This window comes from Peromyscus leucopus, chromosome 12 (genome assembly GCF_004664715.2).
Source record: "Peromyscus leucopus breed LL Stock chromosome 12, UCI_PerLeu_2.1, whole genome shotgun sequence".
NCBI classification, from domain to species: domain Eukaryota; kingdom Metazoa; phylum Chordata; class Mammalia; order Rodentia; family Cricetidae; genus Peromyscus; species Peromyscus leucopus.
The window spans coordinates 59,110,048-59,136,634 of NC_051073.1; the positions used below are offsets into that span (position 1 = coordinate 59,110,048).

Below are 26,587 nucleotides of genomic sequence, written 5' to 3' on the forward strand. Positions count from 1 at the left end.
TTGATACATACCATTCTTGGCTTTCAGCTCCTCCAGCTCCACAGAACCATGGAGCAAGGCTCCCTTCTCATTCTCTAGCTCTACCACTCTCTTCTGCAAAGAGGCAATCTTCTCCTCCGTGACTGTCTAGATTATAGAAAGACAACAAATTAATGATTACCCACCCAGTGAGAGCTCTCTCACTGATGCCCAGAGGGCCTCTAGCACTCATATCATCTGGAAGTTCTCCAGCCATGAGGCTGCTTTAGAAACACCCTTCTGCCTGGTGAATCTTTGGAGAATTTCTTAATTCTGAAGATAGAAAAAGAAATAAAATGTATCCCATGAGCTTCCAGTTCATTGGGTTTTGAATCCAGCATTGAAGCCTGGATTACAAAGATAGAAATCCCAAGTCAACTGTGTGTGAAAGAATGTTTTAAAAGTTCACAAGCAACACCGTAGATTAAAGCCAGCAAGCAGCAAGGTCCGGAGGAAAATGAACACAAATGAGATTTCCCAAGGGGAGGAAGAACTGTGCTTGCTGTGTTGTTGGGTTTTTCCCATTACGATAAAAAGTTCTTCTGTTTAACTTAGGTATCCAGAATGTTTGACTCTCTTAATGACAGACAGGCAAGTACCTATGTTACTAAGTCTTTAGTTTTTTGTCTTTTTACACATTTTTTCACCCTTCAAGGGACTTATTTTATACAATTTTCCATGCAATTCCACAGAAATGTCCATGTTAAGCATGCTTGATCACAAACCTTTACTGGTGATTAAAGAAACCGCAGGGGCTGTTTAGGGTTTGGGATTTTTAATCTAGAGGCAGGTTTCTAGTTTGTAATACATAAAGCAAATGAAACTCCAATAAACTAGCCAGAGGTATTCTATCTGGAAAAATAAGAGAGACCTGAGGAGGAGGACAGCTGCAGTGTGAGGTAAGCAAACAGGAAGAACATTAGTTAAGGGGCGTTAATTCTCTACAAACTCAGCCTAAACTCCAGAACGATGAGTGAGGTAACTAACGGGCCAACTCAAAACCACTTAACTAAGACAAAACTAACCAACCAAGTCCAGGGGCTCTCTACCACAGGCCAAAGTTTACAGTGTGGGTCCATGCTACTGGGTGATAAAAAGCAATCCGAATGCTTCAGAATTCTAGAAACAACAGAACAGAACCTCCCAGACAAAGCATGTACAGCATCTGGGACTTATGGCAAAAAAATGAAACGGTGATTCATTCTCTAGGGAAAATATAACCAACAGAGACCAATCACAAAATGCTACAAAGGTTGGATTAGCAAGCAAGAACTCATTAATTAATGAAGTGACAGCGATCAGACCCAGGGCCTTCTGCAGACTCGGCAAGTGCTCTGCCACTGAGCTACATTCCTACCCTTTGTTTTTTTGAGTCAGAGCCTCACAATATAGCTTAGCAAGACAGCCCTGAACTTGAGATGTCCTGTTTCTACCTCCTGAATTCTGGCCTTACAAGCATAAACTACCATGTCTGGCTGCAAGCTAGGATTTTAAGGAAGATATTAAAACTATGATAAGACATACTATGTTAACAATGAAGGAAAAAGCAGGAACTTTTGGTGCAGATAAACAACTTTATAAAAGGAAAAAAATTGAAAATCTGGAATAGAAAATCAGAAACATGAAATGAAAAATCCAATGGACAGGCTTTATAGAAGAATACAGGCAAAAGAAGAAATGCACAATGAACTTGAAGACAGATCAACAGAAACTAATGAGTCTAATTATTGAAGAAAATGACCATAACCTCAAGGACATGTAGGACAACATTAAAATATACTTTAATTGGCGCATCAGAGGAGAGGAAGGACAAAAGACACAGAAAAATTATTTTAAGAAATGCCCAAACTCTTCTCATTCACAAGCTTTATGTAAAAATGGGGGAGGGCCCCTGAACAACATCAAGAAACTTGCAAAGATACTACAACTGACTACATCACAAAAAGAAAGAGAAAGGTCTTCGTAAAGCTCAGTGGAAAAAAGATACTTGTCTATAGGAACAATCATTTGAATAATTACTGAAGAAATGCTGGAGGAGATGTAAGACAGGAGACAAAAATATTTTTAATGTCTTGAATAACAAAAGGTCAATACAGAATTATAAACCTATTCAAGAACAGAACACAATGCAAATATTGGATAATACCAAGAGAATTTTCTCTAGTAGACTTGACTACAACAAGAATATGGTGGTTATTTTAGAAAACCATGGTATCAGATGGAAAACAGAGCCTCAGAGAGGAAAGAACATGGCACACGGTTAGTATGTGGGTAAATAATAAGTCAACATCTTCTCCTTAGTGTGTTTTAAATACATGTAACTAACTGTTCAATGCATACATGTTAACAATGTGTGCTAAGATTTAAAACTTTAACATAAACAGACAGCAAACACAGCATAAAGAACAGGGTGAAAGTACCTCATTACAAGGTTTCTGTATTTTAAGTGACCCAGTTTTAGCCCTAAGAAGACTGCAATGTTAAGAATATCTCTCCTTCCTCCTCTCTCTTCTCTCCTCTCTCTCCTCTCCTCTTCTCTCTCTCTCTCTCTCTCTCTCTCTCTCTCTCTCTCTCTCTCTCTCTCTCTCTCTCTCTCTCTCTGTTTTCTATAAACTTAATATCCTAAATGAGTTTACAGGCCATGTGCCCCAAAGTGGTTAACATAGGCAGAGCCTGGCTGGCCCTGAGTCAAGGGGACAGAGCTAAGAGTCAAAGGGGGGGAAATGACAGAACAGAACATCACTAGATCTGCAGAGGGTCTCCCTAGGCGTCAGCGGACTGCAGAGGAGCACATAAGTATGATGCAACTGTCTCCGGAGATCTCAACTACCCAAACTATCTACTTGACAAGATTAGAGAATAGCATGTTGCGCTGTATGGCCAATCCCAATGGCAGATGTGTGGACCCGAATTCTGCCCAGGGCTTCAGTGCGATGCTCAGTGAAGTATCTTGCTTCAACAGTGCAGAACGAACAAGCACTGACTCAAACTCTTCCGATAAGTCAAAGATCCAAGTTGAGATAACTATCTGTAGCTGCACAGGAGTTGTAAGAACCCATCACCAAATGTCTATGTCTGTGAACACACACACAACACACCCCCATCCATACTCATAGGAAAGTTAAAAGCAGTCCTTTACACAGAATGGTATCAGATGGAAACAAGTAACTAAGGGTTAGGCAATTGTGGGGGCTTTCACTTGCTTTTATTAATAAAATTTCACTAGAACATGACTACGACCATTTATTTATTTTATCTCTGCTTTTTTCTACAATGGCAATTTAAAAGAATAAATGCAATAATAGATATAAATCACAAAACAAGGGAAAAAGGGCACATATTGCACGAATATATTTATAAGTAAACCATGCAAAATTATGGTGGAAATGGAATGGCAGTTCATGCAAGAGAAGATACTGTGTAGGGTGATGACAATGTTATACCTTTTTATTAAGAGTTTGGGTACCATAGCTGAATGCATCTGACAAAATGTACTCATGATATACTTATGATTTATGCATTTAATGGTTTATAAATTTTACCTCCAGAGAAAAAAAAGAATCACTCAACTAGTATACCTCAACTACCAACAAATACTGAAATCTAGTCAATAATACACATGCTGCAATATTTGGCGGGGAAGAAAAGTCCTGAGGTCAATAGCCTACTGTGAAATACATAAAACATTAAGATGAATTGGTGGACAGAGATGGACAAAAGGATAGCTATTAAAGCAAATACATACAATATATGATACAATCTATAGGAGGGGACATGAACATTCAGTATAAAACTGTTCCCATCTACTTGAATAGCTGGAAAACATCTTTGTAAATGCAAATGTTATTTATGGTTCACAATACTGTCCAAGGACCTTGTCCTAACAGCTCTGTCCATTTGAAAGGGCATCATCTCACGACAGAGGTGATGAACACACCCACTGCAGCTTGGCCAGCCTGGTCAACTAAGATCATCAGACCCCCTTGTTCTGATACTTACGTTCATTAAGTGCTGGGGTGATTATAATCTAGTTTTCTACAGAGACAACTGGAGGAGGAAAAGGGAATATACTGGCCAGCCAGCCAGTCGGCAAACAAACTTGTTTACTGTTAATATACTTATATTACGATTCCTCTAGTAGACTTGTAAGTTTGTTTAGACTGACTTGTGTACACTAAACCTGAACAGATCTGATCCCACACTGGGCAAATGAACACAAAACAGGAATAATGGCCCACCCACAATACAGACTCAAGGCACTGGCATCAGAAAACTCCTGAGATGTGTGTTAGCATCTCTCCTTATTATCCCTAGCGGGAAAGCGGCTTTAATGCCTTTCAGGATTCAAGTGGACTCCTCCTCCAAAAGCATTACATTAGGTCGAAAATGCACATTTACACTTTCTCTGTAATACTCATTAGAGCCCTTCAATACAGCAAACATAAATACATCATACAGAAAATCACATTTAATTACCTGTATGCCCTCATTATAAGCATCTGGTAAAGAAGTCTGAGATGCTGTTTCATGTTTTTGCAAGTTTGGTTTATTTACAAATTGGCTAATTTCTTTAGATTTTTGCTGGAGTTGATCTAAGGGAAAGAAAACAAACATGCAATGTGAGGAAACAAAACACACAGAGGTGAGATCTGCTTCTAGCCCGGAACTTAGTACTACCCTCTAAGGATCTACCACACAGACTTTACCAGCTCAGTTATCTTAATGGAGATTATGATGCCAATTACAGTTTCTAACAGTTTGGACCGAAGAGCATCTCAGTAAACTACTTCCTTCAAAGGAAAAAATAAGCACATGGAATGTTACAGAGTCACAAAGAAAACTGAAACCCTGCTGTTTGCATCAAAATGGATGGGACCGGGAAACGTCATGTTAGGTGCAGAAGCCAGACAACCACACATCTCCTCTCCTCTATGGGAACTAGAGTAGAAAAGACAGTGATGCCTGGGGACTTGGACAGGTGAGGGATGTGAGAGGAAGCTTGAGAACACACACTGTTTGCATGTATGGAATTCTCACATCAAATGCCATTAACATGCACACCTGATAAACGTTAGTAAAGAAAGGCTTAGACATTTCAAAGATTCCTTTTTCCTTTCCCCCCTTAAAAATGGCTTTAGTGGAGCCAGGCATTGGTGGCGCACGCCTTTAATCCCAGCACTCTGTAGGCAGAAGCAGGCGAATCTCTGTGTGTTCCAGGCATCTCTGGTCTACAGAGCAAGTTTCAAGACAGGCAGGACTACAGAGAGAAACCCTATCTCAAAAAAAAACTAAAGAAAGAAAAATGGCTTTAGTGGTTCATATTTACATTCTTCACATACCACTTAAGTATCATGAGCCCGTCAAGAGTCCCCAGCAGGGTTTTGAACATGTACTGGTTTGGGAAGGGGACAATGTACTCAGCTCCTCTTTCCCTCAGGATGCCCTCTAGACTTTCTGGTAGACAACCAATTTTTTGGTACTTGTTTGCACGTTATTTCTTCCTAAATTCTTATCAGGACCATGCACACTCCCATCTGTCAGGATTTTGAAGACTGGTGACATGGAGTATCAGTGTTCAGAGAGTTGTACTTTTTTTTTATAAACTTCTAAAATGTCAAACTTTTAGAGTCATTTTCAATTTTAATAAAACATTTAAATATTTTTCTTAAAACCTGTTTAGAGGACAAGTGTTCTCTTCAAAAGGAAATTTTCACCTATAGTAAAAGCAAGAAGATCTACCTTTAGACTTACAGATGACTTCTTGCAGTTTAGTCTGTGTACCTACACCTGGCCTGACATTTCCAGAAACAACTTCCGTTCCTGCTCATGTCCATCACCACACTCTTCCGGTCAGTCAAGTGACTGTTCACACGTGACTACTCAGCACCTGGACAGAGTGCACCAGGCTTTTGTGCTGTGACAACAATGTTAAGACAACTATGACTTGAAAGGCAAGAAGAGCAGGCCTGGCCAGAAGAGGTCTCTTTTGAATCCACTATCAGAGCCCTGAAAGTAGGAAGTACAGTCCTCTCAGGGGCTAGAGGTGTGGCTTCCAAAGCCGCCAAACACTGACCTTCCAGCTGCTGGATGGCATGGGCTGACTCGGCAGCCTGTTCATCCTTCTCTCGGAGCAGACCTGAGTTTTCCTCCTTCAGGGCATCACAGGCAGACTGCAGCTGCTGGATGGCCCGGGATGATTCGGTGGCCTGTTCATCCTTCTCTCGGAGCAGAATCGAGTTTTCCTCCTTCAGGGCATCACAGGCAGACTGCAGCTGCTGGATGGCCTGGGATGACTTGGTGGCCTGTTCATCCTTCTCTCGGAGCAGAATTGAGTTTTCCTCCTTCAGGGCATCACAGGCAGACTGCAGCTGCTGGATGGCCCGGGATGATTCGGTGGCCTGTTCACTCCTCTCTTGGAGCAGAATCGAGTTTTCCTCCTTCAGGGCATCACAGGCAGACTGCAGCTGCTGGATGGCTGGGCTGACTCGGTGGCCTGTTCATCCTTCTCTCGGAGCAGAATCGAGTTTTCCTCCTTCAGGGCAGCACAGGCCGACTGCAGCTCTTGCTCAGTCTTCTGAAGACTTGAGATATAAGCATTCTTCTCTTCCATTTCTGCTTTATGCTTTTGTTCGAGAGCACTATACTGAGTCTCCAGGTCAGCCTGGGCTTGGCCAGCTTGCTCCAACTGTCCCTGAAGGTGATGCATCTCTTCCTGCAGGTTATGGAAGCATAATTTTCTCTCTGCTACTTCAAGTTCGACCTTTTCCATCAGAATCTTGGACTCCTGTCTCTCTGTTTCCATGGTGTTCTTTAAAGTACTATTTTCAGCTTCCAGCTGCTGTAACTGCTGGGAAAGATTCTAAGAAACAAAAACAAAAACATAAACCACCATGATCCACAACTATATCCTTCCATTCAGGGAGCACACTGATGTACTCCTAGGACCAAGCAAGTAGCACTGAACCTACGGCTCCACCCTCCATGCTGGTTTCTAGACATTTTGGACCATTTGTACTCATATTTATCTTGTATCAGTTATTTCTTTCGTTTTTGCCTCTCCCACTAGAAAACACGTTTCATGAGGGAAGGAGGCACTTTGTCTCATTCTTACTAGTCTTCTGCACCAGCATAGTCTACAGCAAAGTGGCCTCAATCCACAATGAACAAACCCATCTAGTCCATGCCCTGGAGGAAGTCGGGGTTCAGGCATGGAGACAGGTTGAGCATCATGCAAGCACACAGAGGAACATCTGCAAAGTGTCCATGGGGAGAGGAAAGGGATGGGCGAGGGCAGCCTTCCTTTAAGAGAGCCAAATGATCTAAAATGTAAAAGGGAGCCATCAGCTAGGCAAAGGAAGTACTAAAAATGGTACGTCAGGCAGAGAGCCAAGAAAAACATGACCACCAAGGTAGCGGGAGTTAGGAGCAAGAAAATCTCCAGTGACAAAAGGAAAGAGGGCTGGAGAACCACCATGAAGCTCAGGGGGTGCCTTATCATCAGGAAACTGAGAGCTGTTCTTTAAGCAGTAAGGATTGTGGTCATACAAGTTTCTGAAGAGACGACCCTCTCAACGCCGAAGAGGATACATGGGGTATGGGAGGAAGAACAGAGGCAAAACCCTGTCAGGAAGAGCTCTTTCTGTGACGATGTTCCCAAGCCAGAGCTGGGTCCTGATGTTACTGATGAGGAAGGCAGAGTCTATAATTAAGAGATAAAATCAGCAGGGCTGACAATTAATTGTAGGGTTAGAGAATACAAAGGAAACAATAAAGCCTGAGTTTTAATCTTTTGAGTAAATAGTCCATTAAGAGAGAAAATGTGGTTAAAGTATTTTTTAAATGTGTTTTGAATTGGACACATAACAATTACACCTATTTGTGGGGTGAATGTAACATTTCAATGCACGACCCAGAATGCAGAACAATCAGATCAAGGTCGCTGGCATAGGTCATGTCAGCATGTCTTTTCTTGGTGTTAACAGTTAAAATCCTCTCTACTAGGATTTAAAACAATTGTGGCCAGTGCAGCTGTCCCTCTGTTCTACAGATGAGCACAGATCCAGGTATCCCTGTACCCACTTAGCATCCTCTCCACCCTCCCTCCCCTACATCCTTCCCAAGCTCTGGAAGCTGCTGTTCTGTTTTCTACTTCTTTGAGATGAACTTTTTGGCTTCCATGTGTAAGTGAGGACACGTGGTATTTGTCTGTCTGTGCCTGACTTATTTCACTTAGAACAGCAGTCTGTACTCTTTCCACGTTGCTGCAAAAGCACAGAACCGCATTCCTTTTTTAGGACTGCGTAATATTCTATTGTGTGCCTCTTTCGCTGTCAACTGCTGTGAACAGTGCCACAGCACAGGAGCGTGCAGGCACTCTGTTACTCTGTCGACTGCTGTGAACAGTGCCACAGCACAGGAGCGTGCAGGCACCCATGTCTGGTCTTCTGAGCTACAAATTATATGCTTTAAGAAGGAAGGTGAGTTTTGTTTTTTCACTTGCTGGGCTTGCCAAGCCTGTAGGTCAGCCATGTATCACGAGGGAAAGGGACACATGTCAACAGTGCTGGGAGATAAATATTTGGTGGGGACAGTCACATCTACTACCAGAGAGAGAGAGAGAGAGAGAGAGAGAGAGAGAGAGAGAGAAGAACGGGTATAGTGAGAACACTTGGCTGAGGCCAGTCCACGGTCTAATGGCAGGAAGAGAAGCCTCTGACGGAAAAGTAAACAAAAGAAAAGCTCCAGAGGCATCAGAAGAGAACCAAGATGTGCACTGTGCTAATGGGAAAGCAATGGGCTTTGATATTTTGTTTGTGATCTAACAAATAAAGCTTGCCTGAAGATCAAAGTGTGGAGCTAAGCCACTAGAGTTAGCCATAGAGGCCAGGCAGTGGTGGCACACACCTTTAATCCCAGTAATTGGGAGACAGAGGCGGACGGATCTTTGGGAGTTTAAGGCCACTCTGGGCTACTCAAGATTCAGTCTAAAAAAGAAACAGGGCCAGGCAGTGGTGGCACAAACCTTTGATCCCAGCACTAGGGAGGTAGAGACAGGAAGTGATATGGCTGGGCGGAGAAAGGAATATAAGACAGGAGGAGACAGGATCTCAGTCTGTTTCAGGCTGAGGAGTTGGTGAGGTGGCTGTGGCTTGTTCTTTCTTTTATCTCTCTGATCTTTCAACATTTACCTCTATATCTGACTCATGAGTTTTTACTATTAAGACCAGTTAAGATTCATGCTACAGGTCCTTTACATAAATATTACTACTCTTAGTTTACTGACAGAAAACCTGAAGTCTATCAAATCAACCAGGGGTGTGTGGGAATTCTCTATGCCCGAGTTTCTTTGTCTGTGATGAGGGAAAGAATGCTATCCACTGCAGGAAGGAGCTGTGAAGATCCTCAGTGCATTAACTCATACACAGCTGACAAAGGGCACCAGATACAGCCATCTGTGCAGCAATGGCCTGGTAAGTACCACAAAGGAAACTAGACCTTCACTGTCCCAGGACACCCAGAGGGGACACCTAGAGTCAGAGTACAGGTTTTATGAGGATGAAGGGGAGGGAGACTACAGAGAAAGTGGCCTCAAGAAAGCATGCTGAGCATCAAGGAGGAGGGTGTGGCTGGCTTTTCCTGGCAGCGGACAGTACCCAGGTGAACGAGCAAAGGCTGTGTTGCCATAGAACTAATTCCGAACTAGAATTTGGCTACCTGGATAAGATGACAGGACAAGGGCACAGGGAAGCCAAAGGCAGATCAGAGTAGCCCAAATCAGAGCATGGGCCCATACAGTCTAGCAAGACAAATGAAGTACTGCTGCATGATAGGACCACTTCCGTCCAGCAGAAAGTTGACCAACGAAAATAGGCAAGCAGAGACCATGCATAAAACACAAGAACCATTCAAGACAGACAAGGGGAAAGTGATGAAAAAGAAACTCACTAGAGGAAAAGAGGAAACTCTGCAAGAGAGACTCTTACCTCCAACAATGAAGGAAAAGTGTGACAAAAGATGGAAACCGGAAGCCCTGGGGAAGTAGCTGTGTTTGCTTTTCCACTGGGTACATCAGGGGAGCACTGAGTGTTTGCTGAAGAGAATGAATAGAGGGCACCAACCCTCCGATGGCTCAGACACTGTTCTGCCTGCTGCCCAACAACCTACCGTAGAGACCAGCCCTCCCCTGGCAGGTAGTGGGACCACAGCCAGTACCTGGTTTCTCTGTTCGGCTGAAGTCAGCTCCTGTTGCAACAAATCCACAACCTGAGCTCGGCCCAACAAGGCTTCCTCATTTTCCTCAAGTTTCCTCTGCATCACCTTCAGTTTCTGGAAAGAAACATGGAGACACAATTGCAGATAAATAAGCACAACTATTTGCCTACCGTCCAAAACGCCATGTGCACCTGTAAGGCTACATTCTGGAGTGTGGGAGAAAAGGGCTAAGTAGGACACCAGCATGCCATGACCCATCCAGCAGCAAGAGTCTGCAAAACGTCTTCTGCAGAGCGTGACAACAACCAATCCCAAATGCAAGCAAGGCCTCGTCAGGGAGCTTACTGTACTTAGGATAGAACGACACACACTCCCTTTCAGAGTCATACAGTTCCTGTCCTGTCCCTAAGTAGCATAGGTAACATGCATTTCTTACCTACAAAAGAGAGCAATCTTTATAGGCAAAACCATGTCTCTTCTGTTTTCAATCACAGGCAGGCACTTGAAAAATACCCATTGAATAAATAAATCAATATATACAATTAATATTCTACTTTTCAAAGTAGTGTACTCTGAAACTCCACTTAAGAGTACATTCTAAAGACTGCTTAGACCTTGGAACAAGTTTTCACTCAAGATTAAAGAGATGAGAGGCTGGAACAGATGGGACAATTGGCAAAGTACTTGTGAGGACTTGTGTTCAATCCCCAGACTCCATATGAAAAAAGCCAGGCCAGGTGAATCCCAAACTGAGGAGGTAGAAACAGGATTCCTGAGGCTTCTTGGCCAGCCAGCTAGCCTAAGTGGTGAACTAGGCTAATGATAGGCCCCACCTCGGAGGGGAAAAATATCAAGCTGAACGGCTCCTTAAGGAATGACATCCAAAGTTGTCCTCTGGCCTCCACACACATGTGCATGTGTGCATGCATACCTGTGTGCATAAACATGCACCTGCACATACATGAACACATATATATAAACACAGATCAAACAAAGTGCCACTAAAGTGCCTTTCATTACAGGGGTCTACATTCTAAGTACAGACAATGTGAGTTAGTACATGGTAAACTCAAATACAATGAAGTCAATTTTCAGTATCTACATAATGCACTTTTTAAAAAGTACTTATTTAATGAAAGACTGTGCCTTCAAAAGCACTTTTTTAACCTCATTTTTTTAAATATAAAACTGACTTCATCTATTTGAAGTTTTGGATCAGGTTTAGAGCATGAACAGTAGCTGTAAATCCACAAATGAAAAAGAAACCAGCCCTTGCTGACTCCCCATAAGTCCCTGAGTAAATTCAGCTTTAAAGTTCCAAGTTCCAACCTGATGAGATAAGGAAAGGGGAAAAGAAGGACGAGACAAAAAAATGATATGCAAGGAAAGACAAGACACCAGTAAGAAGCCAAGGAACACACGGAGGCCACGTGGAGCAGAGCGGGGAAGGGCAGTGGCTGGGAAGTGGCTGGGAAGTCTTGGTTAAGCGTGAACCAAAATGACAGTCACTCTGCGGAGTGTGATAACACACCTGCTGCACCTCTGTCTCCACATCTGCCTGGGTTACTAACTGAAGCAGCTCATCTTCATGCAGACGAACCTGTGTTTCAAAGCGGGCGTCTTTCTCTCGGACCACCTGCTGCATGGAACTCAACTGAAGACATATACCAGAGAAACTACACAAGTTACACTCCGGAGGATTTCACAGGATTTCCGCTCTTCCAGCCTCCCCTCCAGAGATGGGCACACGGCACTGACAGGAAGCAGTTCTCTAACCCTCAGCTCTGAACATCAAGGGGGAATGTCGGAAGAGCAAGAGGCCCAGCAGTAACTTCCAGACATGAGAAGAAGCCTACTATCAAATGCAGAATCAACTCATACATATTTTAATTAAAAATCTTCATGGATACTAAAAATGCTTTACATATGCAAGGAGAGTAGTTTTTTTTTTTTTAATTTGAAAAGATTAGGAAATTAAACATACAAGTGAAGTTAAATTTCTGTTAACTCCTTCAGTATCAGACTCAGGCTCAAAAACAGTCCAGGAACCTCATGGCCATAAACGAGCAATTCAAGCTCATGAACATTATTCAAACTGCTCTACAAGTGGAAATACAAGCCTATTCTTTTTTTCTTTCATTTTTCTTTATTAAGAAATTTTCTACTCACTCCACATACTATTCACAGATCCCCCTCCTCCCTCCTTCCACCCCCAGCCCTCTTTCCCAAACCACCCACAGCCCCACATCCCCAAATCGAGGTCTCCCATGGGGAGTCAGCAGAGCCCAGCACACTGAATACAAGCCTATTCTACTTGTATGGTTTTCAAAAATTCGCTTTGACTAAAGAACTGTGTGCGCGTCCAAGGGCACGATACCTCCCCAGAAAGTCCTCTTCAGCTGTCTGTCCCTCCTGCAGACTTTCCTTTTAATGAATTCTTCTTCTCTGCCTTTCCCAACGCTTCCCTCAGGAGAATGCTGCTTGTCTAGAGTGTTATCTAGCTCTCCTTTTTTTGTGGAAGCTTCTATAACTTCCATGTTCACAAAATACCTTTTCTCTCCCAACATACTTCAATGCTAATGTTACTTTTATCATTTTTATTTTTTGAGGTAGGGTCTCACTGTGTAGCCTGGAACTTGCCATGTAGCCAACACTGGTGTCAAACCCATGACCTGTCGACCTCAGCTTTCTGAATGCTATGATCATGGTTTGTGTCACCACACTTGGCCTTTGGTATTTTATTTGGAGTGGCTTGCTCCACGATGGGTCTGTTAACATATTCATATGCCTTGGTTGCCTTTGTTTTAAGCAATTTATAAGATTAAGAATGTGTAACATTTTCCTATCCTACACTGTATATAATGTATCAAAGACCAACAGAAGCTAATAGGATAAAGTTATCAATTTCTGGGTATATAATTCTGTGTGCCCAACCATCGGTCATTCCTACATAAAAGGCACCTCTGTTATCAATATATTTGATGGATACGATCAGCTGTGTGCTGTGTGCAAAGGCCCTCCAGGGATAAAAATGTGGCATGAGGCAAAAGCATCCTCAAAGAACTATGTGGTAGGTTGTCAAACAGGAAACTATGAAAATCAGAGAGTTGAGGGTGCCAGCCAGCATAGACAGGCTGGTTCTAGCTTCAGAAATGAGTATGAAGAAGCATTTGATGACTAGATCCATTAGCAAGGAATTTTATACCCTTCCCCACTTCTTTATTATATGTTCATTAAGTAACTTTAAAGTGAAGATGTATCTTCCTAACAAGATTTTAATTAGAAAATAAGGGAGCTAGTAATTTGTATTTCTTTTGGTCTACCTATCCTTTGAGTTCAGCATGAGCCCATTCCCCATTCCTAAGAGACAGAATCTCTGTGTGCTATTAAAATGGAGTATCTGGACCTATGAACAAAAACAGTCATCAATAAAACTATGGCAAGTTCCCCAAAATAAACAGCACTTTCTGAGGGGTTCTGGCGTTTCCTATTAATATGTACCCCTTACCATACTTACCACACTTCTAACTTCTTCTACCCCACCCTCCTAGGCTTGGCTTTAATATCCTGGCCACCATGCTGTCCTCCACCAAGCTTTTGAGTGAGTGTTGGGACTGACTTGCCGAAGACACCACTCTGGACCCCATGGTCCTTTCTCCTAATAAAGGCGCCATCACCTACCTGTGCAGCCTGCTCTGCCTGGGTCTGGCTGAGCTGAGTTTGCAAAGTCTTGATAAGTTCTTCCTTTTCTTGGAGTTGCTGCTTCATCAGGACAAACTCCTCCATCTCTGCAGAACTCTTTTCCAGCTGGAGGGGAAAATATTTACTTAAATAAAGGGGTTGACATTCTTAGATCTTTGACTTTTTCGTTTGTCTTGAGTATCGACCATATTTCCTTCTACTTTCCACTTTAACACGAAACAGAATTCCATATACTAATTTTTAAAATATTATTGAATCGCCAAAATGTTTCAGAAGAGGACAGAAGCAATAGCAACAGTGTTTTCGATTTCTTTGAATGTTCACACAGCAAAGAGACAGACCACCTAGACAGTGAACCGAAAAACGTGGACAATATTGAAGGCATGTAGGAAGATAAACCTACGAATTAAGGGCAAAGCATGAAAATCAGGGTGTTCTTGGCATTCGAGATTGTATAAGAGAAGAGAGACAGCAACAGCGTTACGTCTGATGGCCCCGTAGAAAATGGAAAATCCAAGGTAACCACCACCAAGTATTTGTGGGGATAGATGGAGCCAATATTAGAGGAGAAGCAACACTTCCCATCCTCTGACCTTGGGTAAATGCAGGACTTCCACAGGAAGAGAGAGTGAAAGGGCAGGACAATCTAGACCCCCTGACGTCTCAGAACTGAGTCAGGGGCTCTGTTTAAAACATGTGAATGAACTTGGAGGAAACTACGAGGAACTGCACCAGGATGAAGAGGCCTGACAAGCGGCTCACCAGCAGACTCTCTGCCCTGCGTGGTCAAGGCCTTGGCTTCTAGCTCTAGCACTGGGGAAAATGGCTGAGGACAGTGGCATGTGCCTGTGATTTCATAAACAGAAGGCTGTGACAGAATGACTGGCAGTGCAAGACCAGCCTGGGCTACGAGGTGAGACCCAGTTCAAACAGAGTAGGAATAATAGAGAGAAAAGCGGGGGAGAGGAACCTCTACGCATTTGCTGCATAATTTGGTATCAACTAACCACATGAAGCTACAAGAGTCTTAAAATGTGATGCCTCTAAAATAAGTATTTCATTTTAATATTATTTAACTAAAATTTAAGGCTGAATTATTATTTTTTTCATTACAGTTCTGTTTTGGTCTGACTACGTAACTTTATCTGTTATTAGATGAGTTTTTTTTTTTTTTTAAGATTTTAAAATTTTGTATGTATGTATGTGTAGCTAGAGTTTTCTTGCCAGCCACCGCCAGGACAAGCAGCATGTGAAGACGCCGGTAAGCCACAAGCCGCATGGCAAGGTATGGATTTATAGAAATGGATTAATTTAGGATATAAGAACAGTTAGCAAGAAGCCTGCCACGGCCATACAGTTTGTAAGCAATATAAGTCTCTGTGTTTACTTGGTTGGGTCTGAGCAGCTGTGGGACTGGCGGGTGACAAAGATTTGTCTTGACTGTGGGCAAGGCAGGAAAACTCTAGCTACATGTATGTGTGCCTGCATGAGTTTATGTGCAGCACATGTATACGGGTACCTGTTGAGGTCAAAGGACATCAGATCATTAGGAACTGGAGTTACAGGTGGTTATGAGCCACCTGATGCCAGTGTTGGAACTTAACCTGGGCCATCTGCAAGAGCAGTCCCATTATGTGCTCTTAACCACCAAGCCATCTCTCTAGCCACTCAAGTGAGAATTGCTAAGGTGATATGCAATGACCAATGTATACACAGTCGATGTCAACAAGTTGACTCAGTTTGAATTATTTTTTGTTGCACTTGTATGCAGTATTGTAATGTGTTTATTTGCATAGTTAATGCAGATAGCATGAGTAAGAGTTGATATCAAGATAAATAACTGGAGAATAAATATAAAGTTAACTATTTTAATTATAATTGAATAATTTTTCTAATTCAAAACTAAGGATTTATACATTTTAAAGTTCTAAATGGAGGCAGACTAATGATCTATAACTCATTCCTTTTCATTTTTTTTATACATATATATTTTATTTTACAATACCATTCAGTTCTACATATCAGCTACAGGTTCCCCTATTCTCCCCCTCCCACCCCTCCCCTTACCCCCAGCCTACTTCCCATTCCCACCTCCTCCAGGACAAGTCCTCCCCAAGGACTGCGATCAACCTGGTAGACTCAGTCCAGGCAGGTCCAGTCCCTTCCTCCCAGACTGAGCCAAGTGTCCCTGCATAAGCTCCAGGTTTCAAACAGCCAACTCACGCAGTGAGCACAGGACTTGGTCCCACTGCCTAGTTGCCTCCCAAACTGATCAAGCCAATCAACTGTCTCACCTATTCAGAGGCCTGATCCAGCTGGGGGCCCCTCAGCCTTTGGTTCATAGTTCATGTGTTTCCATTCATTGGGCTATTTTTTTTCAATAATTGAGTAAAACCGAAATTTATTATAAGCCACAGTCATCCTAGGGACCTCCATGCTATATATATAGCCTCTATGGTTCTATGGATTGTGGTCTGATTGTTTTTTATTTTATATCTAGAATCCACCTATGAGTGAGTACATACCATGACTGTCTTTCTGGGTTTGGGTTACCTCACTCAGGATGATTTTTTGTAGTTCCATCCATTTGCCTGCAAATTTCATGCTTTCATTGTTTTTTCTCTGCTGAGTAGTACTCCATTGTGTAAATGTACCACATTTTTTCCATCCATTCTTCCGTTGATGGGCATCTAGGTTGTTTCCAGGTTCTAGCTATTACAAATAGTCCTGCTATGAACATAGCTGAGCATGTATCTTTATGGTATGAATCAGCATTCCTTGGGTATATGCCCAAGAGTGGAATGGCTGGGTCTTGAGGTAGTTCGATTCCTAATTTTCTGAGAAACCGCCATACTGATTTCCACAGTGGCTGTACAAGTTTACATTCCCACTAACAAGGGAGGAGTGTTCCCTTTGCTCCACATCCTCTCCAACATTGACTGTCATTGGTGTTTTTGATCGTAGCCATTCTGACAGGTGTAAGGTGGTATTTCAGAGTTGTTTTGATTTGCATTTCTCTGATGATTAAGGATGTTGAGCATTTCTTTAAATGTCTTTCAGCCATTTGTAGTTCTTGTTTTGTGAATTCTCTGTTTAGCTCTTTAGCCCATTTTTTAATTGGACTGTTCAGTATTTTGATGTCTAGTTTCTTGAGTTCTTTATATACTGTGGAGATCAATCCTCTGTCAGATGTGGGGTTGGTGAAGATCTTTTCCCATTCTGTTGGCTGTCTTTTTGTCTTATTGACTGTGTCTTTTGCCCTGCAAAAGCTTCTCAGTTTCGAGAGGTCCCATTTATTAATTGTTGTGCTCAGGGTCTGTGCTGTTGGTGTTTTATTTAGGAAATGGTCTCCGGTGCCAATGCGTTCAAGAGTACTTCCTACTTTCTTTTCTATTAAGTTTAGTGTAACTGGATTTATGTTTAGGTCTTTGATCCACTTGGACTTGAGTTTTGTGCATGGTGACAGATATGGATCTATTTGTAATCTTTTACATATTGACATCCAGTTATGCCAGCACCATTTGTTGAAGATACTTTCTTTTTTCCATTGTATAGTTTTGGCTCCTTTGTCAAAAACCAGGTGTTCATATGTGCATGGATTAATGTCAGGGTCTTCAATTCGATTCCATTGGTCTGTGTGTCGGTTTTTATACCAGTACCAAGCTGTTTTTATTACTATAGCTCTATAGTAGAGTTTGAGGTCAGGGATGGTGATGCCTCCAAAGGTTGCTTTATTGTATAGGATTCTTTTAGCTATCCTGGGTCTTTTGTTTTTCCATATAAAGTTCAGTATTCTTCTTTCCAAGTTGGTGAAGAATTGTGTTGGGATTTTGATGGGGATTGCATTGAATCTGTAGATTGCTTTTAGTAAGATTGCCATTTTTACTATGTTAATCCTACCTATCCATGAGCATGGGAGATCCTTCCATTTTCTGATATCTTCTTCAATTTCTTTCTTTAGAGATTTAAAGTTCTTATCAAAAAGGTCCTTCACTTGTTTAGTTAGTGTTATCCCAAGGTATTTTATATTATTTGTGGCTATTGTAAAGGGTGATGTTTCTCTGACTTCTTTCTCAGCCCTTTTATCATTTGTGTATAGGAGGGCTACTGATTTTTTTGAGTTGATCTTGTATCCTGCCACTTTACTGAAGGAGTTTATCAGCTGTAGGAGTTCCCTGGTAGAGTTTTTGGGGTCACTTATGTATACTATCATATCATCTGCAAATAGTGAAAGTTTGACTTCTTCCTTGCCAATTTGTATCCCTTTGATCTCCTTTTGTTGTCTTACTGCTCTAGCTAGAACTTCTAGTACTATATTGAATAAATATGGGGAGAGTGGACAGCCTTGTCTTGTTCCTGAATTTAGTGGTATCACTTTGAGTTTCTCTCCATTTAATTTGATGTTTGCTGTTGGCTTGCTATAAATTGCTTTTATTATGTTTAGAAATGTTCTTTGTATTCCTGATCTTTCTAAGACATTTATCATGAAGGGGTGTTGGATTTTGTCAAAGGTTTTTTCAGCATCTAAGGAGATGATCATGTGGTTTTTTTCTTTCAGTTTGTTTATATGGTGTATTACATTGACTGATTTTTGTATGTTGAACCATCCTTGCATCCCTGGGATGAATCCTACTTGGTCGTGATGGATGATTGTTTTGATGTATTCTTAGATTCGGTTTGCCAATATTTTGTTGAGTATTTTTGCATCAATATTCATGAGGGAGATTGGTCTGTAGTTCTCTTTCTTTGTTGCATCTTTGTGTGGTTTGGGTATCAGGGTAATTGTAGCCTCATAAAAAGAGTTTGGTAGTGTTCCTTCTGTTTCTATTGTGTGGAACACTTTGAAGAGGATTGGTATTAGTTCTTCTTTGAAAGTCTGGTAGAATTCTGCACTGAAACTATCTGGTCCTGGGCTTTTTCTGGTTGGGAGACTTTTGATGACTGTTTCTATTTCTTTAGGGGTTATTGGTCTATTTACATGGTTTATCTGGTCTTGATTTAATTTTGGTATGTGGTATTTATCCAGAAAATTGTCCATTTCTTCCTGGTTTTCCATGTTTGTCGAGTACAGGTTTTTGAAGTATGATCTGATGATTCTCTGGATTTCCTCGTTGTCTGTTGTTATGTCTCCCTTTTCATTTCTGATTTTGTGAATTTGGGTGCTCTCTCTTTGCTTTTTGGTTAATTTGGCTAGGGGTTTGTCTATCTTGTTGATTTTTTCAAAGAACCAACTCTTTGTTTCATTGATTTTTTGTATTGTTCTCTTGTTTTCTATTTTGTTGATTTCAGCCCTCAATTTGATTATTTCCTGGCGTCTATTTTTCCTGGGTGAGTTTGTTCTAGAGCTTTCAGTTGTGCTGTTAATTCATTGGTATGGGATTGCTCCATCTTCTTTATGTGTGCATTTAGAGCTATGAATTTTCCTCTTAGCACTGCTTTCATAGTGTCCCATAAGTTTGGGTATGTTGTACTTTCATTTTCATTGAATTCTAGGAAATCTTTAATTACTTTATTTCTTCCTTGACCCATTGATGTTTCAGGTGGGCATTATTCAGATTCCATGAGTTTGTGGGTTTTCTATAATTTTTGTTGTTGTTGAGGTCTAACTTTAGCGCGTGGTGGTCTGATAAGATAAAGGAGGTTATTCCAATTTTTTTGTATCTGTTGAGATTTGTTTTGTGGCCTAGCATGTGGTCAATTTTTGAGAAGGTTCTATGGGGTGCTGAGAAGAAGGTATATTCTTTTGTGTTAGGATGGAATATTCTGTAGATATGTATTATGTCCATTTGAGTCATAATATCTGTTAGGTCCTTTATTTCTTTGTTAAGTTTCAGTCTGGTAGATCTATCTTTTGGTGAGAGTGGTGTGTTAAAATCTCCCACTACTAATGTGTGGGGTTTGATGTGAGTTTTAAACTTTAGTAGTGTTTCTTTTATGAATGTGGGTGCTTTTGTATCTGGAGCATAAATGTTTAGAATCGAGACTTCATCTTGGTGGATTTTTCCCATGATAAATATGTAATGTCCATCCTGATCTTTTTGGATTGATTTTAGTTTGAAGTCTATTTTATTAGATATTAGGATAGCTACACCAGCTTGTTTCTTAGGTCCATTTGCTTGGAAAGCCTTTTCCCAACCCTTTACTCGGAGGTAGTGTCTGTCTTTGAAGTTAAGGTGTGTTTCTTGTATGCGGCAGATAAATGGGTCCTGTTTTCTTATCCATTCTGTTAGCCTGTGTCTTTTTATAGGTGAGTTGAGACCATTGATATTGATGGATATTAATGACCAGTGATTGTTAATTCCTGTTATTTTTTGTGGTTGTGTTGTGTTGTCCTTCTGTGGTGTATGTTGGTGTGGGATTATCTATTGCTTGATTTTTCATGGATGTGTTTAGCTTCTTTGGTTTGGATTTTCCCTTCTAGTGCTTTCTGTAGGGCTGGGTTTGTGGACAGGTATTGATTAAATCTGGTTTTATCCTGGAATATTTTGTTTACTCCGCCTATGGTGATTGAGAGTTTTGCTGGGTATAATAGTCTGGGTTGGCATCCGTGGTCTCTTAGTGTCTGCATGAGATTTGTCCATGATCTTCTAGCTATCATAGTCTCTATTGAGTAGTCTGGTGTTATTCTGATGGGTTTGCCTTTATATGTTACTTGGTCTTTTTCCTTTGCAGCTCTTAATATTTTTTCTTTGTTCTGTGTGTTTAGTGTTTTGATTATTATGTGGCGAGGGGACTTTTTTTTTTTTTTTTGGATCCAGCCTATTCGGTGTTCTGTAAGCTTCTTATATCTTCATAGGTATTTCTTTCTTTAGGTTAGGAAAGTTTTCTTCTATGATTTTGTTGAATATATTTCTGTGCCTTTGAGTTGGTATTCTTCTCCTTCTTCTATCCCTATTATTCTCAGGTTTGGTCTTTTCATGGTGTCCCAAATTTCCTAGACGTTTTGTGTTACAACTTTTTTGTCTTTAATGTTTTCTTTGACTGATGAATCTATTTTCTCTATCGTGTCTTCAGTGTCAGAGATTCTCTGTTCCATCTCTTGCAATCGGTTGGTTATGCTTGTTTCTGTAGTTCCTGTTCGTTTAGTCAGGATTTCTATTTCCAGCATTCCCTCAGCATGTGTTTTCGTTATTGTCTCAAATTCATTTTTCAGATCTTGGAATGTTTCTTTCATCTGTTTAATTGCTTTTTCTTGGCTTGATTTGATTTCTTCCCATTTTTTGTTCGTTTTTTCTTCCATTTCTTTAAGGGAGTTTTTTATTTCCTCTTTAATGGAGTTTTTCATTTCCTCTTTAAGCAAAGTTTTTATTTCCTCTTTGAGGGAATGTTTTATTTCTTCTTTAAGGGCCTCTATCATCTTCTTAAAGTCATTTTTAGGGTTGATTTCTTCTGTTTCTTCTGTCTTGGTATGTTCAGGTCTTACAGGTGTAGAATCATTAAGTTCTGATGTTGCCATATAGGTCTTTATGTTGTTGCCAGTATTTTTGCACTGGCGTCTACTCATCTCTTCCTCTGTGCGGTGCAGGTGGTGTATGTGTCTGAGAGTGCCTCTCTTGTTCTAATTTTTAGTCTTGGTTTAGTAGGGGTTCTTGGTTAAATTGGTGCTATTGGGCTATTTCTTCAGGGGCAGCTGATTTCAGTCGGTGAAGTATATACTTATGATTCTGGTGATCTGGTTTGGTGGCTGGGTAGTGCCTTCTTCTGGGTTCCCAGGTCATGTTTTGTTCATTCGTCAACTCCTCAGCTGATCTTGTTTCTTCAGACTTCAAACTGTAGGGTTCTGAATCCTCTCCCAGATGGGTTTCAGCTGAGCGGGGTAGTCTCACCAACACCTCCAAGTTGTTGGGTTTCACAGGATTAGCAGCTGGGCCCTGGGTTGTCCTCAGACGGAGCGTTCAGATTCATTCTGGTTCCGTCCCACGGAGATAGCTTCTTCCCCAGGTGTTGGGGTTAGAGGCGTCCCTGTTCCAAGCTGCGCCTGCTTGTCTCCGTCCCAGGGCCTGTCTACCTCTGCGGGTCCGCCACCGGGCCTGTATGTCCCTGTCAGCTGCCACTGGGTCTGTCTGCCTCTGCGGCCCCCGACGGGCCTGTATGTCTCTGCTCTGGCTGCCACTGCGGGCCTACCTACCTTTGCTTGTCACTGCAGCCGGGCCGTCTACCTCTGTGGGCTGCCACCGGGACTCTATGTCTCTGCCGGCTGCCGCCCAGCCTGTATGTCCCTGTAGGCCGCCGCTGCCAGGCCCGTCTACCTCTGCGGGCCACCGCTGCGGACCTACCTGTGTCTGCTTGTCTCTGCCACCAGGCCTGTCTACCTCTGTGGGTTGCCGCTGGGCCTGAATATCCCTGTCGGCCGCAGCTGCTGGGCCCGTCTACCTCTGCGGACCCTCCTTTTCATTTTTAACTAGCATTTCACTATAGACATTCTACTGTTTGTTTACATAATCACCTGTGATGGCAAAGTGAGTTGACTACAGTGTTTGGCTAGTACTGTTGGACCATGATGGTGTAGACCAAAGTGAAGGGTGGGAGGAGACAAACCACAAATCTGAGAAATCTAGCTCCCGTATACTTAAGTACAACAGCAACAAAAACCACAGAACAGGAGTCTGTGAAATTTTCTCCTAAAACAAATTAGATGTTTAGAAAAACTAACTTCACACAAAAATAGGAACATAAGAGGATCCAGTCAAAGGACCATACGCAATCTGTATCTACAGAGGCTCAGCGATGACCCGGCAGTTACAAGCACTTGCTGTTCTCCTAAGAGGATCCAGGTTTGGTTGCCAGCACCTAGAACCATCTGTACCTCTGTTCAGGGGATCTGACGTCCTCGTCTGACCTCTATGAGAACTAAGCGTGCATGACCTCTATGAGCACTAAGCATGCATGTAGTGCATGTAATAGACATGCAAGCAAAAACATACACACATGAAATAGAATGAATAATTACATAATGTCATTAAAAAGCCAGGCATGGTGGCTCGCGACTGTAATTCCAGCACTCAGGAGGCTGAGACAGGCTGGAATTACAGGCTGCCTGGCGTAAGTTCAAGGGAAAACTGGCTACAATGTGAGACCTTGTCTCAAAAACAACAAAACTCATGAAGAATAAGGAGAACAATATGCTGAAAGAAATTATAACTTATTTCAGAGTTAAACATGTTTAAGAAAAGTGTACAGGACATGAAAGGAAAATTAAAATTAGGAAAGTTTAAAAAAGTAATAAAACTCATGAATTTTATTGTGGCTATAAAAGAGAACTCATTTCAGAAGAGAAAACCAAACACAAAGCAGAATGCCTTGAGTTAAGTAAGAAAAAGGACAAATCTAAAAAATACTATCAAAAATTGTTTAAAAAATATATAGCCAAAAATAAAGGCTAACAAAAACAGAAGTCTGCAAGGAAGAAAATGAAAGTAACTGAGCTGATCAAAGGCTGCAAATCATATAATTCAAGAGTTTCTCAAAACATGTGAGCCATGTATGGAAAGAATATTGTATGTGCAATTATCAACCAAGAAGTCGCACCCCAATGCAAGCTCTGACCAAGAAACTAGACTTGAAGGAAGGAAGGAAGGAAGGGAGGGAGGGAGGAAGGGAGGGAGGGGCATGCAGGGGGGCTGAGTGCCGGGAGATAGCGACTGGGTATGCAGAAAGAGGCATTTACCATGATGTCCACTGGCTGTTATTATTAGGCTGTACCTAATTATAATGAGGTAACTCACTCTCACCTGCAAGGCTTGTTCTGCCCGTGCCTGGTGAAGCTGGGCTTGCAAATCACTAATTAATTTCTCCTTCTCCTGGAGATCATGTTTGATCTCTTCTCCTTTCGTTTCTTCATCTGTAGAATTCGCATCATGCTGAAAAATACAATAAAGTCACTTTATTGAGTGTACTGCAGAGGGTGGAGCTGGAGAGGTAACCCAAGCCCTTAAGAAGAGTCCAGACGATTGTGAGTGGATCCCAGATCCTGGACAGCTGGAATTTGGTTTTGCTTTGATTTGACTGTGACTCTGCCCTGATTTTCCCCTCTTGAAGTAGAAATGTATATATATATTATTGGAGTCCATAGTTGAGAGACTTTCAATTTTAAAAGACAGGATTTTAAAAGAGATTGACTATTTTAAAGGGATTGACATTTTAATATGTTTGAATTTGGAAAGACTGTGGGACTTTTAAAGTTATTTAAGTTTTTAATGTGAGGTTTTGTGATGAATAAGAAAAGGGTTGTAGCTTAATAGTGATGTGTTTGTCAAGTTGACGAGGGGTCAGTTGTACTGGCTAGTTTTGTGTGTCAACTGGACACAAGCTAGAGTCATCAGAGAGGAAGGAGCCTCAACTGAGGAAACGACTCCATGTGATCCAGCTATAAGGCATTTTCTTAAGAAGTTATTAATGAGGGGGCCCAGCCCATGGTGGGGGGTGTCATTCCAGGGCTGGTGGTCCTGGGCTCTCTAAGAAAGCAGGCTGAGCAAGCCATGAAGAGCAAGTCTGTAAGCAGCACCCCTCCATCAGCTCCTAACTCCAGGATCCTGCCCTCTTTGAGTTCCTGCCCTGACTTCCTTCAATGATGAACAGTAATGCAGAAATGTAAGCCAAATAAACCCTTTCCTCCTCCTCAAAAAACAAAAGTTATAATTAATATATATTTTATCTTTTACACTATTTGCTCTTTAGAGCAATAATTACAGCTTTATTAAACTGACAGAAACACTTAGGAGCCAGAAGCAGAAAGATCTCTTTGAGTTAGAAGGCAGCCTGGTCTAGAGTTCCTGAACAGTCAGAACTTCACAGAGAGATCCTGTCTCAACCAACCAACCAACCAAAAAAAAAAAAAAAAAAAAAAAAAAAAAAAAAAAAAAAAAAACCAACCAACCAACCAACCAACCAAAACCAACCAACCAACCAACCAAAACCAACCAACCAACCAACCAACCACAACAACAAATCAAACAACGACGACAGGAGCAAGAAAACAACAACAACAACAACAACAACAAAACCCAACAACAAGTGAATTTTGGGCAGGAAGACAGCTCAGTTTAAGAACGCTTGCTATATAACCATGAGGACCAGGGTCTGGATCCTAGAACGCACGTAACAAGCCACAGATCCCACAAACACCTGTTACTCCAGCTTCAAGGGATCTGACACTCTCTTCTTGCCTCTGATACCCCCCCTTTGTTGCTGTGCTCCCACACACCCCCACACACACAGCACACCATGGCATACCATGGTGACCAGGCTGCTGACACTTACAGCTGGAGTGGACTGGGACTGCTGGACACCATTTATTTAACAGGGAAAGCAAATGAAGGTATAGGAGGCTGACACACTGAAGGCCTGAGGGATAAGTAGTAAGCTTAAAATGAATAAATAAAACCTAATAACGTGACTCAAGGGAAGTCTGAAAGAATAAACACGAAAAGATAAAGGTTAGTGCCTGCCACACAGCCAGGGGAAGAGAGTTGCCATAGGAACCATACAGAAGGAAAAGAATTCAAAGACATTACTTGCTCTTAAAATCAACTTTGAGATGTTAAACAATCCTATTCTCTTCTCCTCCTTTTCTCATGCCCCTGCGGTGCGAGGAACTGAACCTAGGGCCTTATACACATCGCAGAGGTGCTCGTCCACTGAGCCATACCCCAGTGCAAACAAGGAAAAGTGATGTCCCGTGAGCATTAGTTCCTGAAAGGCAAGGCGAAGCAGGGTACTGGAAGGTAACAAGCGTACTCAAGGCTGTGGCTCGGAACCTGAGCCCACTCCCCTCAGAGCTAACATTCCTGAGAATAAGAAGCCAGGGGCAGGGTGACGTCTAGGCTGACTTGTAACCACAGTGTGCAGTGATACACTGGCTTCAGCATAATCTGCACAGATGCTCCCCAAACCTGACACTCCCTGTCCTCTAAATCGATCCCCAAATGTGGCTTCAAGCAGAGGCCAGGAGAGTGCATACTGCGACACCCCCAGGCTCTTCTAAAGACAGCTTTCTTTCGTCCCTCTGCATCCCGACTGGACACTGCTTTCTAGTGGCAACCATAAACCTGGCGAGCCCCCTTCCAGGGAGACCAGGGTGAGTCAGGCTACTCAGCCCACAGTTCAGGAAACATTAATGCACCATTATTCACTTACAGAAACAGAGAATATTCTCTATTAGCTAAGGAATAAAAGGATTTCAGAGCTGGGGGAAAATCTTAGAGATCATAGTTTTTAATGTTCTAACCAAGAATCAAACTCATCCACAAAGTATATGTTTCTCCTCTCTGTCTCATGTCAGTACTGATTTCTTCCCGTCAGCCCTTTCAAATTCTGACTGGGAGTCTGGGTAGCAACTGCCGACTCGAGCCCGCGTTTCTGTATGCCTTTGCTCTCCCTGTGTGGCCTTCAGTCCAGGCAGACCACAGGCTGGGAGGGAAGGGCAGCACTCCGGCCAGTCTGCTGGAACAGGGCTCTGTCGGGAGACACCGAGTCTATCCAGTCCTCATACCTCGGAGAGCCGCGCCACTGCCTGGGGATCCGTAGGCGAAGCCGCCTCTCCTTGAGCTTTCAGTTCTTCTATATGTTTATTCAAAGACGCGATCTTCGCTTTCGCGTGCAGTTTCATTTTTTTCATTTTGGTATCGGCAGCTTTTTGCTCCTCCTGCCACAGAGC

General features: G+C 42.1%; 1 protein-coding gene across 1 annotated transcript in view; it reads right to left on the reverse strand.

Annotated features, from left to right (window-relative positions):
• Positions 1-26,587, reverse strand: part of Golgb1 (golgin B1) — a 65,637-nt gene that overhangs the window by 28,938 nt on the left and 10,112 nt on the right. Inside the window, exons 4-12 of the mRNA XM_037209774.1 lie at positions 26,423-26,575; positions 23,664-23,792; positions 13,912-14,037; positions 11,762-11,884; positions 10,231-10,344; positions 6,512-6,877; positions 6,092-6,128; positions 4,495-4,610; positions 12-126 (exon numbers count right to left, since the gene is read on the reverse strand). Coding sequence (XP_037065669.1) covers positions 12-126; positions 4,495-4,610; positions 6,092-6,128; positions 6,512-6,877; positions 10,231-10,344; positions 11,762-11,884; positions 13,912-14,037; positions 23,664-23,792; positions 26,423-26,575 — 1,279 coding nt within the window. The remainder of the gene's footprint in view (positions 1-11; positions 127-4,494; positions 4,611-6,091; positions 6,129-6,511; positions 6,878-10,230; positions 10,345-11,761; positions 11,885-13,911; positions 14,038-23,663; positions 23,793-26,422; positions 26,576-26,587) is intronic.